This window comes from Lontra canadensis, unplaced genomic scaffold, assembly GCF_010015895.1.
Source record: "Lontra canadensis isolate GAN:19392208 unplaced genomic scaffold, GSC_riverotter_1.0 scaffold1, whole genome shotgun sequence".
Lineage (NCBI taxonomy): Eukaryota > Metazoa > Chordata > Mammalia > Carnivora > Mustelidae > Lontra > Lontra canadensis.
In genome coordinates, this window is record NW_022630995.1 from 97,233,798 (window position 1) to 97,260,350 (window position 26,553).

The 26,553-nt window shown below is 38.7% G+C and overlaps 1 protein-coding gene across 2 annotated transcripts in view; it reads left to right on the forward strand.

The window, feature by feature from the left end:
- ELOVL6 (ELOVL fatty acid elongase 6) overlaps nucleotides 1-26,553 on the forward strand; it is a 122,694-nt gene that overhangs the window by 77,235 nt on the left and 18,906 nt on the right. For both annotated transcript variants that reach the window (XM_032859843.1, XM_032859848.1), the window contains one exon: nucleotides 5,170-5,301. In XM_032859843.1, the coding sequence (XP_032715734.1) occupies nucleotides 5,170-5,301 (132 nt within the window). The remainder of the gene's footprint in view (nucleotides 1-5,169; nucleotides 5,302-26,553) is intronic.

Sequence of the window (26,553 nt, forward strand, 5' to 3'; positions counted from 1 at the left end):
GAAAGAGGTATTTGCAACTCAAGAAGACTCAGAACTATTTGGCTTCCTAGGTCACACAAAACTGGTTAGAATAACACCCTTTTCTTTAGTCACGGCTTTGTCTTGCAATTATGAAGTCACTATTTATTTGTACTTATTATGGATCTATTTCCACTATTATTCTCTAAATCATTCTTTCTCAGAATTTCTGGGCAGAGTTAATTTCTAGTTATAATTTACTTGTGAATAGCAACTCCTGGAAAATTTCCATTATTTGTAATGTAGAGAAATGCCTGTATGAAGTGTTGGGGGTAATTCTCAAGAATAGGACAGAATCCAGTCCCAGAGCACAACTTCACCCTCTCAAGAAAACCTTCCTTTATATTCTTACCAAATTATGACCACCATTGACGATGGTCCACTGAATGTCTTGTTGGCAAAAAACCAAGCGTTATTTCCTCCATCTCTGGGTCTGTAATTTGTTTGTGGCCTTAAAATTACTTTCAGAAACTTGAATTGCTTCCTCATTTGAATCAGGAGCTGAACTAAAGGAGAAGTCTTAAAAGAGATATGGCCTCTCCAATTAGCATTTTTTTCCCCCAGTTTTAGACTCTTGGGAAAATTTTCTCAACAAGAAAACGTTTGGTGCTTGGTAGCTATCAGCCAAAGCAGGTGAGGTGTTCAGGGGTCCTTTTCTTTTCTTCCTCGAAGTTTTGTTTGCATTTTCACAACCCTTGTACCTTTCACATGCATGGTAACCACAAAAACAAAGTCACTAAGGCACAAAGGCGTTCAGGCCATCTCCCCCATAGTGGTCATTAGCAAATACCCTGTGTTGAAAGACTACCCACTTGAAAGTGTCACCATTCTCAAATGAACTTGTCTGACTCTTCGGAAGTGCACAAGTCAGCCAACAGAGATCTGGAAGTGAGTATTAAAGGGACTCAAGTTAGGTCCTGATTTCTGTAGAAGCTCAGGGGTTGGGCGGAGGGGGGAGTTTGAATGTATACACAGTCTTTGACAAGTGTTATTGGTTAGAACACTAAGTACAAATCATTAGCAGCTACTCTGGTGAGAATAGGAAAACCAACACCTAGGAATGTTTTGGATGAGGGTAACATGATAAAGAAGTCCAGCTTTTTGAGGATAAATGACAAAGCCATTATCTGCTTTTATTAGTTATGGGCTAATGTCCATTCACATCAATGACAGAAGCGGAAGGGGGGAAAAGAGTGAATATCAGGGCAACAAGCTCAAAACACATCAGTATTTCATTTGGGTGTTCTTTATTTAGTTGGTTACTTTGTAATTATAGCTACAGAAGCACTGCCCTGAAAGGTATTGGGCCCCTATGGTGAAGGGTTAGGCTATATGATATACATTTAAGATTCTTTAATGGTAGGAGTCCCTACCCTCTGGAAATTGCTGATGATCCAGTAACAAAACAATGTAGTGTTACCATTATACCCAGCTATGGAGGACTGCCAGAATATGAAGTATTATTAGATTACTATGGAAGCATTAGGGAAGTCATCTCTCCCTATTAAATAGCAAGTGGGCTAGCAGGAAGTCATTACTCACTTGACAATGATTGAATCTTTACCAAAGAGATGGCAGAACTGAACGGCAGCTTGAATCCATTTAAATTGCCCAGTATGTTAATGGAAATCTTAATTTATTCTAAGTTAAATGGAAAAAAATCATAATACATTCAACTATAAATGATACATTTGGATTTCTCAGTTGGAAGAGGTAAGAGTTCATGCCTCCTTAGATGACTCCCTCTTACAGAAGAAGTGTAAGGTTAATTCTGAATTCACCTAAAGCATTACAGACTTGAATTTTACCACAATAGAAGATTTAGAAAGTATACAATAAGCAATTTATTTGTATTATAGCAGGTGACTCAGATATACCCTAGACAATTAAGTTATGTTTACCTACCTGCTTGAGCAAAATTTTGGTAGTTTTGGCCCATATACAGTGTGTAGCTATGTGACCATAAGAAAGTAATGTCATCCAGCACCACACCCTATCCCCCATTCCCTCTTCTGTTGAACGAGAAATTTGGGCTCCATCTCTCTAAGGTCTCTGGCAATTCTCAGATTCTCTGTGTCTATATTGATGACTTGGTTGCCCTAGCTATGGAACTGAAGGTTGTTTAGTAAAGATAATCTTTAGAAAACACATGGAAAAGAGAAGGGTCTGTGCCAGGGAGTTAGTAGTGCATTAGGACTAATTCTCATTCTTAGCTGAAGAAATGCAGAGGAAAACATCCTGAGGGGAGATTTTTGTATTTTTCTTGGTTCTTCGAGGCATATTATTTTTCCCCCGGTGGCTAGAATGATAGGATCACATACAGACAGCCATTTAATTTGGTTCGTAATTGCAAGAAACACAATTAATCTAACCATAACCAAAATCTGAATTAGATGGAATGAGCAAGAGAAAGAATGATAAGCAATTTAAGAAAAAGCTTTTGGGGCGCATATATAGTTTATTTGTATTCCCCAAGAGGTAAACAGGGTCTGGATCAAAGTGTTCCAAACCCCCAAAATATGATAGTTGAAACATGAAGGCATGGAGATTACTCTTGGTGTATTCACAGTTTAGCAACGTGCCACACAGTTACACAATGACCATGCAATTCAGTAGGAGGGCTTGTGTAATTCTTCTGTGGCTATAAGATAACACATCAGGTGCACCCTTTTTTCTTGGGAAAGTTTACCACAGGAGAACAGGGAGATCTGAGGCTTAACCTCTAAGCCGGTTTGCTTATCTGTAAAATGAAGACAATGCTGTACCTACATTACGGGTGATTAGGAGGATCAAGGAGAAAGCTCGTTAGCACTGAGTGGCCCCCACAAGACTCCCTCCCTGAATCATACCATGAATACTGTCACTCATCGTTACTTTTATAACTTAGAAAAGAACAACAAAATTGTTTTAAAATTTTTAGGAAAGAATACAGACTATTTCATATTACTACGGCTTACATTAACTTGATAGAATTTGGTTTTTTGCGAGTCCTTAGATGGGTGTAAATGCAGACGGTGATTAGGACTCAATTTAGTGACACACACTTGCAAAATTCATACATAACATATATATGAGTAAACCTACAAACACTCATTCACATTTGTATTCATATTTCTCAGATACACATATTTACAGCCAAAAGAACTTTCTTCTTGAAATGTTTACTAACGTTCCTATAAAATTGTCTCACGTTTCCACCTCTCTTTGAAGTATAGAAATTGCCTGTTTCTTTATGGAGGAAGAAAATGGATCATGTTTTTTCCGAATATTTCATTCTTTAGTAATTCATATGTTACTGGGAAAGTACAACCGTTCATTCACACAGTTAATGTTTACTGAGCACCTAAGGATGTCAGTGCATAATTATTTTTCTCTATCAGAAAATTTGATATGACAAGACCATGATCATCTAACAAATATTTAGCAAGTAGTGACTATGTGCCCAGGTCCTATGTTTCCAAAAGAATCTGCAAACCTCAGTTGGAAAGTGTTTCATTCCATCTTTATGGGTTGATTTCTGGAAATACCACTTTACGGGGTAGTGTTCACCAAGTAGGTCACATGCCTACTAGGTGTGCTGCTTGTGAAAATAATTAGATCCCTCCTTAGTCAGCAATACATACAGGCAGTGTCAGGGAGAAAAATAGGAGGCATTTGCAAAAAACTAATTCATTTTGCTTTTTGTATTAGGCTTATAACTTACTTTTCAATGATTTCCCTTTTAATCTCATCAAGTGGGGGAATATCCATCTTAAGAGAAATAACTGCTTTTTTAGGAAGTTCATTCAGGTGTTTAAATCATTTACAAAGCCTCTGTTACTTTCTTTTTTTTTTTTTTTAAGATTTATTCATTTATTTGACAGACAGAGATCACAAGTAGGCAGAGAGGCAGGCAGAGAGAGAGAGGGGGTAGCAGGCTCCCTGCGGAGCAGAGAGCCCAATGCGGGGCTGGATCCCAGGACCCTGGGTATCATAACCTGAGCCAAAGGCAGAGGCTTTAACCCACTGAGCCACCCAGGCGCCCCCCTCTGTTACTTTCTATTGAATCGTAGTTGTATAGAATCGTGTTGGTTTTGTTTTTGTTCTTATTGGCATTATCAATAACACTGTTTACTTCTTGGTACAGTAGTAAACCAGCAGGACCTAGAGATTCTAATTAATATTGCTTGGACATTTCTGACCAGAGTTCCACCAAAGCCTGACAAAAAGAGAAAAAGCCTGTATTCCTTCGTCCTTTTGTTAATCTGGTTTTATCTCTTTACCCTGAATATTGTCTTGATTTTATTTCTTTCCTAGAATATTTTTAAACAAATCCAAGACATGTAATTTCACCCATAAATAGTAACTAAGTACTTTTAAAATTATAACTAAAAACTTTCTCATTTTATTAAAAATGTCTTTTTCCAATTGGTTTGCTCAAATATAGAGCCTCCAAAGTCTATCTGTTACCTTTGATTATAGTTTCTCAAGCCACTCCTTAATCTAGAAGAGTCCCATATTTAGATTCCATACTCCTGACTTATTGAAGACGAAATTTCAGTTGTCCTACAGAAGCTTCCACAGTTTATATTTCCCAAGGATAGGTAGTAAAATCCGATTTTGATTAGGTTCAAGTTCAAGCTCTAGGACAGGTGTACTTCAGGTACAACCTACATTCTTCTTTTGTATTGTATGATGTCTACCAGTTATCCCTATTATTAATGATCATATTGAAACTTAATACTTGCTCCTTTGGTGGAGAAGATCTCAGGAATCCATACTGGGGGTGTCCTAAGTCAAGTGCTCTAAGTAACTTGATTTTAGTGTTTAAATCCCTCAGTGAAAGTTTTTCTTTTTGTACCTTAATGCTATGTTGTTAATTTTTAAAGTCATGGAGCTCAAAAAGGACACAGATCTATTCCGATATGTGTTGTTTAATCTAGATTGACATAATTTGTCAAGGGAGGTTTCCATGGAATGCCATGCCATCAGAAGAATGTTTAAACATTCTTCAGTGAAGGGGCACATTCCCAAGAACATGCTCTCAGCGCTTACGAAGAGAAACTGGTATAAAAAATTGCAAATAATTAGTAAATATAAATTTCTCATGAATAAAAATTAACTGCTTAGAGATTTTTATTTTCTAAGATACTGGGTTTTTGTCTGTTGCAGGAAGAAATCTTTCCTTTTTTCTGCTCTGTATGCTGCCTTCATATTTGGTGGTCGGCACCTAATGAACAAACGGGCGAAGTTTGAACTGAGGAAGCCATTAGTGCTGTGGTCTCTGACCCTTGCCGTCTTCAGGTAGGTTTTTCTTCATTTTCCCCAATGCAATCCATGCATTTCATCAGACTTGGCGGAAAGAAGCAATGCTTGAGCATTTTATAGCCCATATTTTTGATCATTCAGTCCATTGAAGAGAAAATAAAGCCATGTCCAGAGAGTAGGCCTTCATTGCAACCAACTTGCCATATTATACTCAGTCTCTTCTTTTCAGGATCTCTCCTTTCTTGTCCAAACTGCTCATGCAATGATCCAGTTAATCTCATAGGCCTAGAAGCGATGTGTCAATTCCATTATTGCTGTTGCTTAAATATAGCTGAAGGGCTACATGCACAGCCACACCTGTAAACTATGGCACAATAGGGTTTGAATGTGCTGGGCATGCTGTTACTAATATTTAATGAAAAAATGGCACTCAAACACACGACTGGATACTGGACCCCTGTCTATGTCCAGGATTATCAGACCAGAGAATGCTGTTAGCTCTGTGTCCCCAAAAGCACCATTCACCACCATCGCCTGGAGCTGACTTGCTGGCATATGTTTATGCAAACAGTTCTTACTTTGTCCTGACTAGAACGCATCATAGAGGCTGTTAGGACCTGGCCCATATCTCCACGGGCATTTGGAGCCAACATTCAGACACATTCCTAGAAGTTGAGGGAGCATTTCTAGCTTTGTAGTATTTGGTGATCTAGGCCATCCCAAGATTAATTAGCACACAGCTGGCATCCATCTAAGTGCCAGAAAATACCTACAGGACTAACAAAGGCACCTGCTCTCTTTGTGTTCTGCTTATCAAGACCCACAAGTTTATAACTGGGCTTGAGGTAAGGGGAGTGGAGGAAGTAGATGTAGATATCCTACAAATAAATAACTATTTTAATATTTATGAATATTCATTCTTTCCCACTACATATTAACTGTTCCACCACCAAGCGGAAATAGATGGTATCATTAAAAGCCTCATTAGTCATTCAAGGCTTATTAAAAATGATCAGGCACTGGGCACCTGGGTGGCTCAGTGGGTTAAGCCTCTGCCTTCAGCTCAGGTCATGATCTCAGAGTTCTGGGATCGAGTCCCACATCGGGCTCTCTGCTTGGCAGGGAGCCTGCTTCCTCCTCTCTGTCTCTCTCTACTCTCTCTCTCTGTGCCTACTCGTGATCTCTCTCTGTCAAAGAAATAAAATCTTTTAAAAAAAATGATCGGGCAGGAAGAGGACTTTCATAAACTCTGACAATCTGTACATTTCCATTATGTCAGATCTGTACATTTCCGTTCAGCAGGATTCCCCGAATCCAAACACTCATTTGCTTGCTACTACTGGCTGTCCTCTAATTCAGTGCATTTTGTAAGTTCTACATATGAAGTATTCAATGATTTGGACCTGTCACCAAAAAATTCTTCCATTTTAATCTGAATCAGGATATGATTCTCTGTAATACAAAGAGCATTTTCATTTTTGTTCACATGTAAGTTTCACAGAGCCTGCCACTACTAAAGTGTTTTGCTATTTGAGGAAAAAGTTACCTTTTTTTTTTTAAAGATTTTATTTATTTATTTTAGAGAGAGCGTGAGCTCAGGGCTGAGGGGAGAAGCAGAGGGAGAAGAATAAGCAGACTCCCTGCTGAGGGTAGAGCCTGGCATAGATTATGAGGCGGGAGCTAACCAACTGAGCTACCCAGGTGTTGCAAGGAAAAAGTTAATCTCTATCCTAATGATGCCTTTCAGCATTTCTATTTGGAAAAAGAAGGAAAGAGAAAGAGAACAAAATTTTGACTTAGAAGAATTAAAAATGTGGGGAAGGGAGAACCAGCAAGATATTTTTTTAATTCATTGAAAATGTGATTTTGTGCGTGTGTGTATTTTGCCACTTAGAAATAATATCTTTTCTCCAACTTCTCAAGCTTGCCCACTAGCTTTCTGTAGGAGCCAGAGACTCAACTCTGACGAATTTGCAAATGCCACACACTGTATTTACTCATGAACTAAGACAACTGAGATGGGAATTAATTTGGATATGCCGAGTACTTAAGCAAAAATAAAAACCCTGCCTTCAGACCAATCGACTTCAGAAAGTGGTGTGGGGTTTTGTCTAGTTTGGCAAGAATTATCTATAGAATATTTTTCTTCTCTCTCTCTACTTTTGGATATTGACTGAATATATGATAGTAGCCTTCATGCAAGCCATATACCATTGAATTTATTGAAAGCTGTCTTAAGTTTGGATGGAGTCAGTAGAATATGATCATGACTGAGTTTCCACCGGGACTACAATGTGTTCATTTTATTTAAGAATGATTTCTCCATGGTTTTCTTGCCAGTTTCTCCTCATCACCCAGCACCCGGCACCCTGCCCCACCCTTTCCAGATTCAAACCCCCAACATCTGGTGTCAGTGAGTCCTTAGGAATACAAGCAGGCTAAGGACACAGAGCCCTACCCAGATCCCACCCACCCTCAGGACAAGCATTTCCTTATTTGTTGAGCTTGTTCTATGTGGCATTTGGCCCTAGATATTTGAAACTTTCCTTAGGATCAATGTTGAGAAAAATCCTTGTACTTGGAATTAGTAAATCCTTTAGATGAGATTGTTTCTCCCGGCAAAAATCATCAGATGCTTCAAGGTGCCTCTGATCCATTCTTCTCCGACACCGATGAGTCATTAAATGCTATTGCTATGGTATCTCATCTGGGTTACTATAGTTGATTTGTAAAGCATTTTCTAGGCATTTATTTAATAACTCCAAATCCTCCTAGTTGGGGTAGAGATGTGTGTGTTTCTGACTCAAGCAGCCTTTATCCCAGTATCTCTCTGGCAGCGTTTTTTTCCCTCTGGTAGCATCCGGAGTTTCAAGAAGCCTCCCTGGTCTCCGACCCAGAACAGGTCAAAGCGGAGGGCCTCGTCAGTGTACATCAGAGTCGGATGTGTTGCATATTTTTAGATGCCAATGTCACACTTGCTCGAGATTTGCTTACTCATGTTTCCAGGTGATTCACTCTGGCTTCAACTGTGTTAGGCTTTATTTGCACAAAGCCAAAGTTTCCATGCTTTGCAGTCTGACTTCTCATCTTGTTATTAACTGGCCATTTTTCCCATTGAGGCTCATTTTTATTTCCTGGCTGTATTCTTACTTTGCCACTAAGTTTCAGTGTTGGCTTAAGTATAAAATATATTCAAGCTTAATTTTTTAAAAATGATTCTTTTTCTTTCTTTCGTGAGATTTCCAAGAACAAAGTGCTGTCTTTAAAGATAGCACCAGAAACATTTAGAAAAGTACGTTGAATAGTGCAGAGCAGCAGATGAATGGTATTTAATCAAATCTACTTGTGATTTTTTTACCTACAGATCAATGTTTAATATCTGGAGAATTATTAGCAACCTTATTATTATTGTTAAGGCAATAAATATACAATAAAACCAACAGAAACTATTTGGATAAGAAAATAAGACAGCTAAAAAACTTGTTGAAGGGGAAATACATCACTGACCTATATAATGATAGGACATTGAAAATGACAAATTTCAGAATAACTTAATCAATTTAATCAATTTATACTCAAGCACTCTGGTCTCACATTTTGTTCTGTGGTGGCCAAAAGTGGTCCCTCCTGATCCACAAAGAACAACATTACAGAGAATGATTGCAGTGATAGTAATGATATAAAAGAAATGGGTCCATAAACTATAAATGTAACAGGAGAAAAACTCCTATTGTATTGTAACAGGTTAGAAATTTCACATTTTTAAATGGCACCAAGGAGGGCAAAAGTAACAAAGGAAAAGATAACTCTAGAAAACACATGCTGAGTAGCAAAAAAAGCAACCTGCTGAATAAATATGGGAATGTGATGCCATGTATGAAACTTTCATAACCCATAAATTAACACTACATTTTATTTATTAACATACATGCAGTAATAGCAAAAAAAAAAAAAAAGGTTTAGGCTAATGATTGTCTCCGCTTCTGTGGAGGCAGAGAGAATGATGGGATCAGAGAGGGTCCAAAGGAGTCTTCAACTCTTTTTTTGTAAGGTTTTTATGTCATCACGAATAGATCGTAAGAAAAAGATAATTGCGTTTGACACAAAGTATGGATGGCAGGTTTTTTTGTGGGGATTTTTTGTTGTTTTTAAGTTGGAAGCAAATAATGAAAAAAATCTACTTTTCAAAAGAAAAGCTGGCAACTGTACTTAATAAGATTCTGGTGAAATGCTGGTGTACATTAAGTAAAACGAGCTTATACCCAAACACAAATTTTGCCCTGTTGATCCGCACATTTCCCCTCCCTACCTAATGGCAAGTTTATAGTTAGAATTAAGAATATTTTTTGTTTACTCTTTTCTGATAACAATCCTGAGCTAAGAATGTATGTATGGGGGCGCCTGGGTGGCTCAGTGGGTTAAAGCCTCTGCCTTCGGCTCAGGTCATGATCCCAGGGTCGTGGGATCAAGCCCTGCATCAGGCTCTCTGCTCAGCAGGGAGCCTGCTTCCCTTCTTCTCTCTCTGCCTCCCTCTCTGCCTACTTGAGATCTCTGTCAAATAAATAAATAAAATCTTTATTAAAAAAAAAAGAATGTATATATGCTTGCAAGTATAATTTTAGGACCTTTCTTTTCCATCCATTTGTTGTTCGACTCTTTAAAGATTATCTGGGATTTCTATATTGTATAAAGATATATGGTCTGATAAACAACTTATAGACAGATCGAAGCAAAATAGTGCTCATTTAAACATTTGTTCATCGTATCATTTTGTCAAAATGTTTTGTGTTTTGTTTTTATGTATAGTCTGTTTGAAAATGTAAAATATGACCATATATATATATATATATATATATATATATATACATACACATACATATATATATCTCATATAGATAGATCAATACTTTGTGCCTTTCTTCCTCTCTGGGTTTTGTGCCATTTTATCAAAGAACCATAGAAATCATCGCATGCTTTGCTTCTGATGCCATATTTATAAATTACAGCTTCTGTCTCATTTTTTTAAACTGTAACTAATAGATATGTAGAAAAATCTTCCTTCCTGAAGGCGGGGTATAGAAAAGTTTTTGCAGAATCAAACAGATTTTTCTCAAAAATAAACTGTTCATTGAGACGTAAGACCACAGAGACTAGAAATAACACAATAACCAGATGACGTGGTTGTTTCAAAGGTCAGGTCAAAGAACGCCAGCAAAACAAATCCTGTTTCCGTTTGCATCAAGAGAAATGTGAAGCATCTACCCGGAATAAAAAGCCCGATAAATTATTAAGGCAGGAAGCCTAATGAAGAGTAAAGGCAAAAAAGTCCACTGCCCTAGGAAAAATCACCCCTACATTTTACAGGGTACTTCCAGAGTTGACTTCCTTCCCTAAAGAAGGGCACTGTGTGAACATGTTCTTAAATGAAGATGACAATGTCGAGTCTGAAAGATAACGGCTTTCTTTAGCATTTTGAGTTGGATTTGAGTCCCTTCCTACCTGAGAGCTGCTGGAATGCTCGCCACAGTCAGACTCAGTTTGAATATCAATTTTGCTCTTCTGTTAAACTACTTTTTGCAGCAAAGGAACTACCAAATAAATCACCTCTACAGGATAACGAGAACACTTCCCTGCCTGTTCCTCCCCAGCACGTGTGCGCATAGCACCGCGCACACACACCCTTTAGGCCTTCCCCCTCCACACTTCATCAGCTGTGCCAGGAGCGTAGATAGAGAGGAGTTATAGAACATAAACTACTTCATTAGCATTGTGTTTGTTGTGTAGGTGTCTAAAACTGGGTCCTTTGCCAGAATACACTGTGGCCTCAAATGACAGTGAAGCGACGTTAATTGAATCACTTGACTCCTTTTGAGAAAACAAGAGCAGTAATAAAGATAAGGAATGGCCAGCTCCCCATCCTTGAAAAAGTAAGAGAGCGCTTATAAACTGGAATCTGTACGTCCTCACTTGCTCTGGACAGTCCTCGTTCTCTGCTCCTTATCCCGCTGTAATTACTCGCAGTTCCCCTCTCATTCTCACAGTGTCCCAACTTGAATGGGAGATGAAATGGCTCTTCTATTTATACCCATGAGAGATTGTGTTGGCTCAATGAAACAGGGAAAGGAAAAATACCAATAATTATTTGCCAACTTTGCCCTAACAAGTTTTTATTTTTAGCATTGCCTCTTACCTGAAACTTGCCCTCCTGTCTGTAACCCTTCCAAATGTCTGGCATATCATCACTCAAATTTGAAATCTTCAAACCAGATTCCTTTTTTGTTGACCCCATAAAATATCTCAAAATTTGTCACCATTTTCTTAGTGAACATCTCTAAGTCTTTCAAAACATACAAATAGCTCTTAACCAGTCACTAGGTTGTATAATTCTTCTCAAATATCTGATGTAGCTGTCTACACCTCTCCATGGCCACACTGGCTACTCCTGTCATGACTTTCACCACTTCTTGAGTATTTGCCGCCACTAATTGCTCTCTCCCAAATGTTTTCTCTGTCAAAGCAGCTCTACACACCATACCATTTTCCTATTGAAACTCCTTTACTTATTGATTAAAACATCAATCTGTCCATAAAAAAATTCTGATCTTACCCTGACCCACCTTTCACCACTGCCCTGTACACATTTCCCACTCAAGCCAACATATGTTTCCATTCAAAACAAACACACTTTTCCCATCCTAATTTCATATATTTGGACACCTCACAACCCCTTCTCTTTCTCCATTCTTCCACCTTTTTTTTCCCCTTTAAATATTACCAGTCGCTTGGTCTTCACTTAGGCTGCCAGCTCTATGAATTCTTAGCACGTATCACTTCTTAACATATCTCAGCTTCCACCAAACTCTTTGCTATGCCTCATTTAACCAGACCCTATGCTGCCTTCCCCATGAGCCTCCTGGGAGACCATATGAGTTTCTTGGGGCCAAACTGTGTCTGGCTGTTCCTTGAACACCTTGGCATGCGCAGAGTTTCTGAATTAACAGATTTTTTAAAAAGTCTCACCTTTGGACACTCCTCCAGTCACATGCACTCGGCGTTTTCAGTCATTTCACTTGTTCACCCGTTGGATTTCTTGTGGTCAGCTGTGTCAGACATGCCCAGTCCAGTCTGCACTTGGTATCATGAGGCTCCATCAGTGAAACTACAGGCACATTGTAGGAAATCTGGAAAAGACGAGAAACACTAAGTGTTGGCAAGGATGCAGAAGAAGGGGAACCCTTGTGTTGGTGGGAATGTATATTGGCACAGCCATTTTGGAAAACAGAAGGAAGCATTCTTAAAAATTTGAACTAGAAATACCGAATGGATCCAGCAACTCCATTCCTAGCGATTTATCTGGAGGAAATGAAACATTAACTTAAAAAGATACACGCACCTCTATGTTCACTGAAGCAAGATTCGGAAGCAATTTAAGTGTCCATCAGTGGATAAATGGGTAAAGAAGATGTCAGAGAGAGAAAGATATGTTAGTGGACTTAAAAAAATTGCAAACTCATAGAGAATAGATTGGTGGTTGCCACAGGCAGGGGGTAGGGAGGTAGGCAAGAGGGCAGAAAGGTACGAACTGCCAGTTATGAAATACGTACTACACGGGGATGTAAGGTACAGTGTGGTGACTGTAGTTAATAGTACTGTATTGCATATTTGGCAGTTGCTAAGAGAATAGATCTTAAAAACTCTCAGCACAAGAACAAAAATCGTCACTGTGTTGATGTCTATTAACTAGACTTATTGTGGTGACCATTTTGCAATATGTATAAATATTGAATTATTTGGTTGGACACCTAAAACTAATATAATGCTTTATGTCAATTATTTCTCAATTTTTAAAAAAAAGAAATTTGAGCTGGATGTTATATAATTGCAGGGGCCTTCCAAAGGCCTGCAAAGTCAGCCTACACTATCTGGTCTTTGTTATTCTCTGACCTCTCCTCCCTTCCTCCTCTCCTCCCCTCCTCCTCTCCTCTTCTCCCTATCTTCCTCACCCCCCCCATCCTTGCTGTTCCTTAAATGTGCTAGTTAGGCTGCTCCTTCAGGGTCCTCACACTTTCCCTCCTCTGCCCAGAATGCTCCTTGTCCGGGTACGCCAATGGCTTCTCCCTCGTCTCCTTCGAGTCTTGGCTCAAATTTTACTTTCTTGGTGAGAACTTCTTCAGCCTCTCTCTCCAAAATCACAAAAGTCCCCACCACACACTCCTTACCACCCTTGCCTGATTTATTTTTCTCCTTGGCACTGCTACCTTCTAGCCCACTATATGTTTTATGATCTTATTCATTCTCCTCCTACTGAACTATGAATGCCACAAGGGCAGGAATTTTTGTCTGCTCTTATGCTGCATCTTTAGGGTCCAAATAGGTGCTAAATATTTATATATATAATATGTATTATATATTATTTTTTTACTATATATAATACATATTACATATATAAATTATATAAATTTTTTTTTCATTAAAAAGGGAAATAAATAAAGGGTAGGGCCTTGTAGACAGCTGTTAGTAACTCTCCTTTCCTTTTTTTGGAAAGTGTTTCTTTCCAAAGGGGGAAACAAGAAAAATTTTCTGCTTTTCCCTTGAATCCGGGAACTACCAATTTTTATTTCCAAGAGAGTAATAAGTAAGTAAGTAAATGCAGGATATTTTACTCCTTTTTTTTTTACATAAAAATGTGCATTGTGAGGGAGAATTCCAAACTGCTGTGAAAAGGACTTACTGAAAAGAAGCCAGGGCCATTCTGCTTTGCAGGTGGCACTTTGGGCTCTGGCCAGTGGGCAGGCTGGCTCCTCCTGACTTTAGGATGGGCAGTGATCTGCAGGTCACTCTGCGGCTCCAGACTTGCTCAATTTATCTATTTCCTTGCAAATTAAGGGGAAAAAACATCTACTCATTATATAATGATTAAGTCCAGATAAGACATAAGCTTATGATTTATGGCAGTAAGTTATAAATGTAGAAAGTTTAGGGACACCTGGGTGGCTCAGTTGGTTAAACATCTGACTCTTGGTTTGGGCTTAGGTTGGGAACTCACAGTTGTGAGATCAAGTCCCCTGTCAGGGTCCGAGCTCAACAAAGAGTCTGCTTGAGATTCTTTACCCAAATATCTCTCTCCCCCTCCACTGCTCCTGCTCTCCTTCTCTCAAATAAATAAATAAAATCTTTTTTAAAAAAGTTTATAGAGGGGCACCTGGGTGGCTCAGTGGGTTAAACCCTCTGCCTTCGGCTCAGGTCATGATCCCAGGGTCCTGGGATCGAGCCCCGCATTGGGCTCTCTGCTCAGCAGGGAGCCTGCTTCCTCCTCTCTCTCTGCCTGCCTCTCTGCCTACTTGTGATCTCTGTCTGTCAAATAAATAAATAAATAAATAAAAATAAAAAGTTTATAGAAAACTCAGGCCATCACCATTGTAATGCAGGGAGAGAGCTGAGGTTAATGTAGGCACGGGTAAAGAATGGCCTCTCCTGCCAGAAAGGCAGTCCGCTTGACAACATTTGCCTACTTAAAATTGGAAACGGTATTCAGTAGTACTTTTCTAATTAAATAATTTCTTTTTCTAGTTATAAAAGTGAAAAGTCTCTCTGTATAAGACTGAAACTACAGGAAGCACACAGGGAAAGCCTTTAATCTCACTACACACAGATATTTATTGTTAATATTTTGGCACATTCCTTTTCTATAATTTAACACTAAGCTTGAGATTCTTTCATCGTAATTTTAATTCTCTGTAATCCAGTTAATATATTTGAGTCTGGACAAAAATAGGACTTCAGTAATATGTTTGTATTACTGCTGCTATAACAACTTGAAACAGCTGACATGTAAGACATTTTAAATCATTTTGCCAAAATGAATTAGTATTTAAATAGCTGGAATATGATAGCTTTTCTGAAACTTGTGTGAGAAATAACATGAGCATTCTTGAAGAGATCTCATGGTAATTTAGGATATAAGTAAAATAACCCCTGAAGCATTTGTTAAGGGTTATTTTGAGTTGAGACTCAGTTAAGAATTACCATGTTTAATCTTCATATGTTACCTCACAAATTTTTAAGCAATCCTGTCTGTTAGCAGGGTGAAAAACGAAACAAAACGAAAAACCAACCAAATAAAAACTCTAAGTTTTGAATGGGTTGATTTCTTTAAAACATGTTCAGACCTAACTCTTTTTGAAATTGCCTAATTGCAGGGGCACCTGGGTGGTTCAGTCATTAAGCGTCTTCCTTTGGCTCAGGTCATGATCCCCGGGTTCTGGGATCAAGCCCCACATCGGGCTCCCTGCTCAGCAGGAGTCTGCTTCTCCCTCTCACTCTCCCTGCTTGTGTTCCCTCTCTTGCTATGTCTCTCTCTGTCAAATAAATAAAATCTTTAAAAAAAAAAAAAAGAAATTGCCTAATTTCATAATCTGGAATGCATCAGTTGATGCTGACATTGATAATTTTAAAAATGTTTAAGTATTGTAGTTGACACATGTTATATTAGTTTCAGGTGTACATCACTGATGGTTCAACAATTCCATATATCAGGCAGTTATCACTATGATAAGTCTAATTACCATCTGTCACCGTATAAAGTTAGTATAGTACTGTTGACTATACTCTCTATGCTGTACTTTTCATCCCAGTGACTTATTTATTTTATAACTGGAAGTTTGTACCTCTTAATCCCCTTCACTTAGTTTGCCCATTTCCTCACCGCCATTATTAAGTTGACTTAACCACAGTGGTAGAATGGCTGAAGGAATCTGAAAAAGGAATGACCTGCAAAAGGACCAGAAGTTTATTCTGGAGAGGACCTTTTAGTGAGCAGAGAATTAACTGAAAATACTGAGAGCTGAGTCTTCCTTCCTTTCGTGGTCCACATGTCCTCAAGGACAGTTGAGAAACGTAGAACAGACATGAGATCAAGGTTCAGTAAAGAAACATTGGGGGGTGCCTGGCTTGCTCCGTTGTTAAGCAGTTGCCTTCAGCTCAGGTCATGATCTCAGGGTCCTGGGATCAGCCCCACAGTGGGCTCTCTGCTCAGCGGGAAGCCTGCATCTTGTTCTCCTACTCCCCCTGCTTGTGTTCCCTCTCTCACTGCCTCTCTCTCTCTCTTTCTGTCAAATAAATAAAATCTTTAAAAAAAGAAAAAGAAAGAAACATGGTCACTTAACTAGGATTACCCACTGCGGTTAGGTAACTAAAAGTCATCTTCCTAAATATAATGCCTCTCCCATAGGAAGCAACTATTTTGCAAGCCTCTTCTGACCTCAATCTTAAAAGTATTGGCAGTTCTTTCTTGAAAGCTACCAACTTTTCTCCTCTGGATTTCAACCCAGAACTCCAGACAGTAGCTGCTCATCTGTTTCTGATGATGCTGTGAACCTGACAGGTGGCCTAGCTCTCACTTGATTTTGCCTGTGAAATAGACTGCCTGGGTTCCTCCCTTAAAAACAGCAGTTCCTTTAGTCAGGGCGCCCAGTGGTTTAACTGGTAGCGAGGTCTCCTCGCAACTTTTCCCTATTATTTGTTTCAAAGCATTTGCGGGTGAAAATTAGTGGGGTTGTTTGATCCCTTCTTATCATCACTTATGCTAAATTGTCATGCTGGCAGGAGTCTGAGGTACCCAAGCGAGCCTCACTCTTTTCTCACCCATGATAGTTCTTACAGTTTGCAGAGCCCTAGGATTTGGAATCAAATCTATATAATTAAAATACTTCATCGTTCACACACAGCATTTCCCTAAAAGCATAATAAAGCAGTGGTTTACTTTTCTTCCTTTCATTTCATTCCTACAGGTATAAGACAGGTGGCCTTTTTAAATTTTTTCATTTCAGGACATGGATAAGCGCCACAGACCTAGAGAGGATGTGCAGGGTAATTGAAGTGGCCAAGAGGGATTGCTCACTATTCCTAAGTATTTGTTTTAACCCAGAGCCGGAGCAGAAATCTTCAATACAACTTTCCATAATTGTCTAGAATTTTGAAATTATGAATAATTAGCTACTTAGAGTTGTCTTGTGTGGGAGGTAGTGATTTGGGATTTCTGTAAGTATTTAGCTTTAAACTGGAGTTCCACTAGGTTGGTACTAAAAAAAAAAAAAAAAAAAAAAAAAATCAAAAGGGTCCAGGGCAAGACTGGAGAACTTAGGAGAGAAGAGCTGAGAAGAACACCTAATTCTTGCCTTTAAAACAAACGTATTTCAAACTCTAGAACTTCTACAGTCTTGAACATAAAGCCTGGCCCAGAAAGATTTTATCTTCATATCTTGTAATGCTTCTTGCCACCTCATATGTTTTGGCTGAGACCAAACCCGTTTTTAATCACACCTAGGAGTGAAGGAAATGTACTTGAGTGTTATCCTCTAATCTGCTGATCGACATCTGTAGGATGTGTATGTAATTTTCTGTGCCTCTAAGGACTTTGATCCTTAAGTTCACAGAGCAGAACTAGGGTAAATTTTGAAGTCATTAGAAGAAAAGGCAGATTCCAGATCAAGATCACAATAGAGGAAGATCCTAAACCCACCTCCTCCCATGGGTACACGAAATCTATAGCTACATATGGAACAGATTCCTCTGAAAAAAATTCTAAAACCAGCTGAGAGGGTCCCACACATCAGGCAAATGGGGAAAAAACCCACATTGAAGTTGATTAGAGTGACTTGAGGCACAGTCTCACCATAAACCCTGCCTTAGGCACCATGACCCGTAATCAGGAAGTCAACTGAAAACCTGGAGCTTTTCCCTGAGGAGTGCAGGGTTTGTACCCCACATCAGACATCCCAACTTTTAAGACACGCACCTGGGAGGTGAGGTCCCAAAACATCTAGCTTTGAAAATGAGGTTTGAGTGCACAAGACCTGCAGGGATCGATCAACCTGACAAGTGGATCTTAAGGGCTTGTATGCTTGGACTTCCCCATCCCACGGCCCAAGGCAGAAACAGCTGATCGAGAGGCTCATCTGCTGATTTTAAAGCATCATGATTAAGAGGGATGTATTCGAGGGATGCAAGGATGTTTCAACATCCTCAAGTGAACATGATACATAACATTAACTAAAAGAAGGATAAAAATCATTTGATCATTTTAAGCTGCAGGAAAAAGTATTTGACAAAATTCAACATCCACTTATGTTTAAAAATTCTTAGCAAAGTGGGCATAGTGGGAACATACCTCAACATAATATTAAGACCATATATGGCAAGCCCACAGCTCACATTATACTCAGTGATGAAAAGCTGGAAGCTTTTCCTCTAAGAGCAGGAATAAGACAAGGTTGCCCACTCTTGCCACTTTTATTCAGTATAATACTAGAAGTCCTAGACAGAGCAATTAGGCAAGAAAAAGAAAGAAAAGACATCCAGATCATAGAGGAAGAAGTAAAACAGTCATGCTTTGCAGATGACTTGATATTGCATATAGAAAACCCTAAAGTATCTACCAAAAGCCTGTTAGAAATAATAAATGAGTACAGTAAATTTGCAAGATACAAAGTTGATATACAAACATTAATTATGTTTTTACACACTTATAATGAACTAGCAGACAGAGGAAGTAGGGAAAAAATCCCATTTACAATTGCATCAAAATGAATAAACTGTTTAGGAATAAGTTTAACCAAAGAGGATAAAGACCTACAAACTAAAAACTAAAGACATTGATAAAAATAAAAAAGTTAAAGATGCAAATAAATAGAAAGATAATTTGTGCTCGTGGACTGAAAGACTTAATATTGTTGTAGCATCCATAGTACCCAAAGCCATCTACAGATTCAATGCAATCCCTATCAAAATACTAAGAGCATTTTTCCAGAGCTAGAACAAACAATCCTAAAATTTGTATGGAACCTAGCAGGTGTTCAAATAACGAGAGAAGTCTTGAGAAAGGAATGAAGTTGGAAGCATCATTATAGCTATATTACAAAGCTATAGTAACCAAAACAATATGATATTGGCATAAAAACAGACACATAGGTCAGTACACAGAATAGAGAGCCCAGAAAGAAACCCACACACATTTGGCCAATTAATTTGTGACGGAGGAGCTGAGAATATACAATGGGGAAAGCATAGTCTCTTCAATAAATGGTCCTGGAAAAACTAGATAGCCAAATCCAAAAGAATGAAACTGGACAGCTATCTTACACCATACATAAAAATTAACTCAAAATGGATTAAATACTTAAATGTAAAATCTGAAATCATAAAACTCGTGGAAGAGAACATAGGTAGTAAGCTCTTTGACATTGGTCTTGGCAGTGATTTTTTTGGATCTGAAACCAAAAGCAAAGACAACAAAAACAAAAAATAACCAATGGGACTACATCAAACTAAAAAACTTTTGCACAGCAAATGGACCATAAACAAAATAAAAAAAAAAAAAACTACAGAATGGAAGGAAATATTTTCAAATCATGTATCTGATAAAGGGTTAAAAATAAATGCAAAATATATGAAGTTCATAAAACTCAATAGCAAAAAAAAAAAAAAAAAAAAAAAAGGTAATCCAATTAAAAATGACCAGAAGATCTGAATGGACATTTTTTAAACAAAGACATACATATGGCCAACAGACACATGAAAGGGGCTCAACATCACTGATCATCAGGGAAATGCAAAATCAAAACCACAATGACATAGCAACTCACACTTGTCACAATGGCTATTAACAAAAGACAAAAAATAACAAGTGTTGGTGAGCATGTAGAGAAAAGGAAACATAATATACATTCTCATTTTGATTCCTATCAAATATTCAAGCCACAACACCGTGATGTCAGTTTTAGCACAAATTCCACACACAGTTCTCCGAAACCTTTGAACAGGAATGACTGAAGGGACTGGAAGCTTCTGAACCTAGGGTCAGGGTCATGTTGGCCTGGCAATCCATTATTTCTTGTAGCCTTAAATGCTTCTAGGCAAAGGTTGTGAGATGTTTTACAAATTCTAAATAGATCTATAATTTTAAACCCTTCAAAAAAAATTAAGCCATGTATCTGGAATGTTCGTTCAAAGAGGCAGAAAAAATATTAACTCCTCCTTCACCCTACTATAAATTTTAAATGATTATTTCTTAATGCAACTTAAGTAACTATACAAACAAAGGAAAGGATAAGTTTCTCTGATGTGACATTAACAGCAGGTGCACACTACAGAGTCATTCAGTAATTTTTAATAGAATGAAGACGAGTGTCAGAGACAGCTGGGTTTGCAAACCACCGGAAGTCTTTTATTGTTTCCTGAATTGGAGCAAGTCCAAAGGGAGAATAATTACTCTTTCTAACTGCCAAGTTTTCAGGCTGTTCAGATAACCCTGGTCTTGTAGTAGGAAAGAAATATGAGCCAAGGTACAAGAATAGCGACTGAATTTTATTTAAAAAAAATATTTCTAAGGGAGGAGTTTTCTCAGAGTGATCTGTTTGCTTTAACAGAATATGAAATAAATGACTACCTTATCAAAACCACAAAAAATAAAGGAGAGAAAAAATCAGACTTATTATCCACTCTTAGGCATTATAGTAATATAAGAGCTAAGGATTTCAACCGGACTTCTTTGGGACTTGTAAGTTATTGATCAAAACTTTTGTGGAAGGAAAGGGACAGGAAGTAGTTCTCAATATTAAATGGAAAAAGTTTATCCTTAAAACTCTTCATTTTCCAAAAAAAAAAATTTGGATTACTCTGATTTAAAGTGAACATGTTCCCTCCCTTGACAATAGAGAAGAAATCCTAGGATCTGTTCTAAATTTCCAAACCCAATAACAAATTTAGATGACAGATACTAGGTGCTTTATCTATACTATCCTCACAACAGACCTATGAAGGAAGTACTACTAAAAGGGTGGCCCATTTTTTGACAGAGAAGAGTTTCTTGAAAATTTCAAAATATTCAAGTATTTCAGAATTTTCATAATTCAAAATCTGTTTTCCCGTAGGAATAATTGTATTTTTTTAAGTCTTTTTAAACTGGGTGTTATATATGAATAATGAATCTTGGCCCGCTACGTCAAAAACTAATGACATAGTATGGTGACTAACATAACATAATAAACAAATTTTTTAAAAATCATAAAATAAAATCCTTTTTAAGAAAAATAAGTAATACCCATATTTATTTATTTTTAATTAAGCTGTATGCCCGAAGTGGGGCTTGAACTCAAAACTCTGACATGAATAGTTGCATGTTCTACTTACTGAACCAGCCAGGAGCCTTCCCCATAGGAATGATTTTAAACACAACAATAAATACATTCCTAATAGTAACTTTTTATTGTGTTGACGTTGTGTTTCTTCATTCCAGAGTTCTTGGTTGCTGACTCATGTTTCTCCATTCTACCCTCACATTAATGATTACTTGGATGGCATTGTTATAATTCACCAGCAGTGATGGTTTAAGTTACAGCTCAGTAGTCCCCAAAAATCACACCCAGGACTTCTGAGGCACCTGAAGAACAACATAGTTCAGAAGACGTTGACCAGCGATGGTATTTCTGTTTCCCACTAATGTGCTGCTCTCACGTGGCAGTATTATAGTGTATTTCCATTTGGCCATCAGGTTTGAAATCATGTCATTCTTGAGTATATTTTAGATGTAGAGCATGCATATTCCTTCAGATTTTACATGTCACAGGTGTTCTTATTAGTATTGTATATACCAATATTTCAAATTGTCATGACCCACCTCTATGTAAAATGTGCCTGTGTCCCTACTGACAGATGAAGGAACTAATGCTTATGATTAAGAAATTTACCCACAGGCACACAGTTTATAGGCAACAGGATCATAATTAGTTGGTCTGACCCATAACCCATGTTCCTTGCCCAATACACACGTGTACTTAACTAGCAAGGTCAAAATTAAAGGGACCAACTCCAGACAGTCTTTGTGACCTCCATAAAAGGGGGATATGGAAAAAAAGAGGGGGGGGTGGAAAATGATTTTACAAGACAGGGAAGGAGGAGAAACTTTGCTGAGTTTCTCAAACTGAAACCTGTGGGCCATTTGCATCAAAACACTTGGAATATCTATTAAAAAATTCCATTTCTGGGTCTTCCCCCAAAGCTATTAAATTGGAGCCTGGAAATCTTCATTTTTACGACCCTCCATGGTTCACTGTAATTAAAATTCTCATGATTTCAGGCATCTTATGTGCTCCTTGAACACTACACTCTCCCCGACCCCTAAATCCAGGGACCCCCTACGCTGACAATCCCTGTTAAATAATTAGAGATTCTGGCGAGATGTTCGGTAGCTAAGAAGTTTAGTGCATGAGAAACTCTGGAGAGGCATTGGACTGTGACTCCGGTCAATTATGGCATACTTAATCCTTACTCATGCATTTCTTACTTTGTCTCTGACCTTTTTATAGCCATTTTATCCAGCTCCGTGGACTGTTAACTGAGTTCTTGCACCTGAAACAACATCAGTGTCCTGGTAACCTTTCCTGAGGGCATCTTTACTCAATCATCTTCCTGTTCGACCTAACGTCATCTCCACAGAGCTGTGGATGCCATGGATGGCAGCTCATGGTTCTACTAGGATTTCCTGTTACCAAAATGTCTCCATGACTCTAGCTTCTCCCAACCCACATCCCTCCTCTCCCACACACATATGGTCTGACATATTTCTTGAGTCCCTGTTTCATATCAATATGCAGTTTCTTCTTTGGATGTCCCATCATGCCTCAAATTCAACATGCTCTGACCCAGAATTTGACGAAAAACGTTCTTAGCCAGCCCTTTAACTCAGCAATTCTACTGCTGAGAATCTATCCCAAGGAAATAACTCAAAACAATGATTTCTTTTTTTTAAACAAAGTTAACTCACTTGTGTAGGCCCCTCCTGGATGAAGATCTTGATCAGCACCACAAGCTTCTCTCTGTGTCCCTTCGCAATTATTATTTCCCCAAAAGTAACTGCTAATCTGACTTCTATCAGATCAATTTTACCTATATTTGAACTTCATATGAACAGTGTACAATTTGTACTCTGTGTTTCTGGATCCTTTAATTCACTATATTGTGAGAATTATCTATGTTTTTACATGTAGCAATAGTTCCTTTGTTCTCCACAGAAAAATTTGGATTAATAGGAAAAATGGAAATGGGAAGCAAGCAAAGATCTGTAGAAAAATTAAGGAACAAAGTGAAATTTTCTTCTCTGATTGACCTGGTATACACAAATGTATAAAAATGTGCTTATCTGTGCTATGCTTTTTGTTTCTAAAATTATTTTGTGATTAAATTGGGGCCATGAGTTCCTATTACCTTGTTGTGCTGGACTATGGAGACTTTGGTTTGGCTGTTGAAGTGTAGGAGAGGGGACATTCTCAGATTCCCAGGCTTCTTTTTTTTTTTTTTTTTAAGATTTTTTATTTATTTATTTGACAGAGAGAGAGAGAGAGAGATCACAAGCAGGCAGAGAGGCAGGCAGAGAGAGAGGGGGAAGCAGGCTCCCCGCCGAGCAGAGAGCCAGATGCGGGGCTCGATCCCAGGACCCTGAGATCATGACCCAAGCCGAAGGCAGAGGCTTAACACACTGAGCCACCCAGGTGCCCCCAGAGTTTCATTTTTAAAGACATCATTCAAGGGGTGCCTGGGTGGTTCAGTCACACTTCAGCTCAGGTCATGATCTTGGAGTCCTGGGATAGAACCCTGTATGGGCTCCCTGCTGAGTGGGGAGTCTGTTTCTCTCTCTGCCTCTCCCCCTGCTTTGTTACTCGCACCCACTCTCTCCCTCTACTTCTCTCAAATAAATAAAATCCTAAAAAAAAAATAAATAAAGAGATCACTCAGATACCACCACTGAACAGAGATCATATGAAAAGAAAAGATATTCCTTTCTAAATTATCTTTTGTTAATTTTTTTTTAAAGACAGGGTTATACAGACCTCCAGGGGAATGTCTGGAGAATTTCCCAGAGAATTAGAGGGCCTGAAACAGCTGGCTAGCTCATTGTCAGGTGAACTCTATGTGATAAGGGCTCTGAGAGTCAGTCTCCCCACCACCTGAATTCTTTGCATCAGAAATACGGAAGTTCTGGGGCGCCTGGGTGGCTCAGTGGGTTAAAGCCTCTGCCTTCGGCTCGGGTCGTGATCCCAGGGTCCTGGGATCAAGTCCCGCATCGGGCTCTCTGCTCAGCGGGGAGCCTGCTTCCTCCTCTCTCTCTGCCTGCCTCTCTGCCTACTTGCGATCTCTGTCTGTCAAATGGATAAATGGAATCTTAAAAAAAAAAAAAGAAAAGAAATACGGAAGTTCTCCAATGAGATCAATTCACCACCAGCATTATGAAGTTAGAGGGATTGGACAGACAGATGCGGACTGAAGATCTTTGAACTGATTGCTAGAACACCTAGTTCTTAGGAGCTAGCTAGTGAGCTCAGAACATTAACTCTGCCACTAAAAAGTGACAGCTGTAAAAATCCTTTGTACTGTTGTTCCTGGAAATTGTTGGGCATTGGTGTTGCAGGTGAAACTCAATATTAAACTCTTCTGCTGAAAAGTTGGTGCCCAGATGGGTCACCCTTGAGCTCTGTTGTGTTGGCAGAGTCTACGTTGCAGAGGTCATCTTCTCCCTCAGAAGAAACCCTCAGCAGCACTTAACAGTCCCGAAACTTCTGGCCAATTCAGAATCTCCCATCCTAGAATCGCCAAGATGCTGACATGGCTTTCCTGACATTTATGAACATCCAAATGGTCTGTTCTGAGAGTCTCCCACCTCTATTTCATGAATTTCTTTTTACTCAATGAAGCCTCAGAATTGGGGCGCCTGGGTGGCTTAGTCGGTTAAGCATCTGCCTTCGCTCAGGTCATGATCTCAGGGTCGTGGGATGGAGTCCTGCATCCAGCTTCCTGCTCAGAAGGGTGGGTGTCTGCTTCTCCCTCTCCCACTGCTCCTGCCCATGCTCATGCTTTCTCTTTCTCACGCTCTCAAATAAATAAATAAAATCTTTGGGGGCGCCTGGGTGGCTCAGTGGTTTAGGCCTCTGCCTTTGGCTCAGGTCATGATCTCAGGGTCCTGAGAGCCTCTGCCTGCCTCTCTGCCTACTTGTGATTTCTCTCTATCAAATAAATAAATAAAATCTTTAAAAAAAAAAAAAAAGAAACTGATAGGAGTGAAATTTGGCTCAGGGCCTTCCACCTCACAGGCATTCATACTTAGTAAATACTTGTAAAATGAATATTGTTTAAATTAACTTTCTTTGGTATGTCTTGTGATTAGAGTAATTCAATTACTGTAAACAACTATGAAAATTAACAGTCAATGTGCTGCTTAGAAAGTTGTAAAAATTTATCTAATGGATTTTTAGATCAATAAGTCCAAAGGAATGAACTGGGCATGTACAGAGCAGCAAATTTTATGACTTATATTTCCTCCCTTTCTTGGAGTTCTTCCATGAATGAGCCCACAGAAGTTTAGGGTTGAAATCCTAAAGGACATTTCCAGTCCCTAAATTAAGGATGTGGAAAACTGAGAGTTGTGATAATTTTTTCTCTTTTCCTTTCTTCCCCCTTTCCCCTTTCTTTCTTACCTCCCTCCCTACCTCCCTTTTCATTTTATTTGTTTTGGGGTTGGGTTGTTTTTTTACAGTTTTTACAGTTTTGACCTTAGAAAGATAAAAGAGCCAGCTATTTTATCAGCAAAATGAGTTTATTCAGGAATAACAGAATTGCAGTTCAGGACACCCAAACCATTGGCAAGTCCAGAGAGTGGAGGAGGGCTTACTTTCACAGGGGAAAAGAGGAAGCTGGGAGGAGCTGTTATGGCCTCTCATTGACTGAGTGTGGCGGTTTCCCATTGGCTGAGCTGTTGCTATACCCAGAGAAATTCTTCCTTCCTCCTGCTTGAATATGTAAAGTAAACTTCTTCCTGTTGGGGTTGGAGAATGCCAGATATGCTTCTTATCACAGGGAGTGGTGTGTGGGAGCACCCCTCTACAGGGCCTCTGGACCTTGTTTTTAAAGAAGTTTCCTCTATTTTTACTACAGATAATGTTATATTTCTATTCAAGTGCTCTCCAATGAAATTTTCATTTATCGTCCCTCAGGAAAAAAGAAGTTTGGTTTCCTCGTGTGCCTATGTGTGCCTATGAAACCTAGTTAAGACTGCAATGGAGTTAGTGGGGCAATGCTATTAATCTTAGCACTGGAATTATCAGAGTCCTAATAAGTTTGTAATTCCAAAAGGGATTAAGAGTCTTTTCAAAGGAAGAAAACTTTTTATAGAAACAAGATGACTAACCACTTCTGTGATCTTGGTGAGTTTTTGGCTTCAATATTAATCTTTGCTACTAC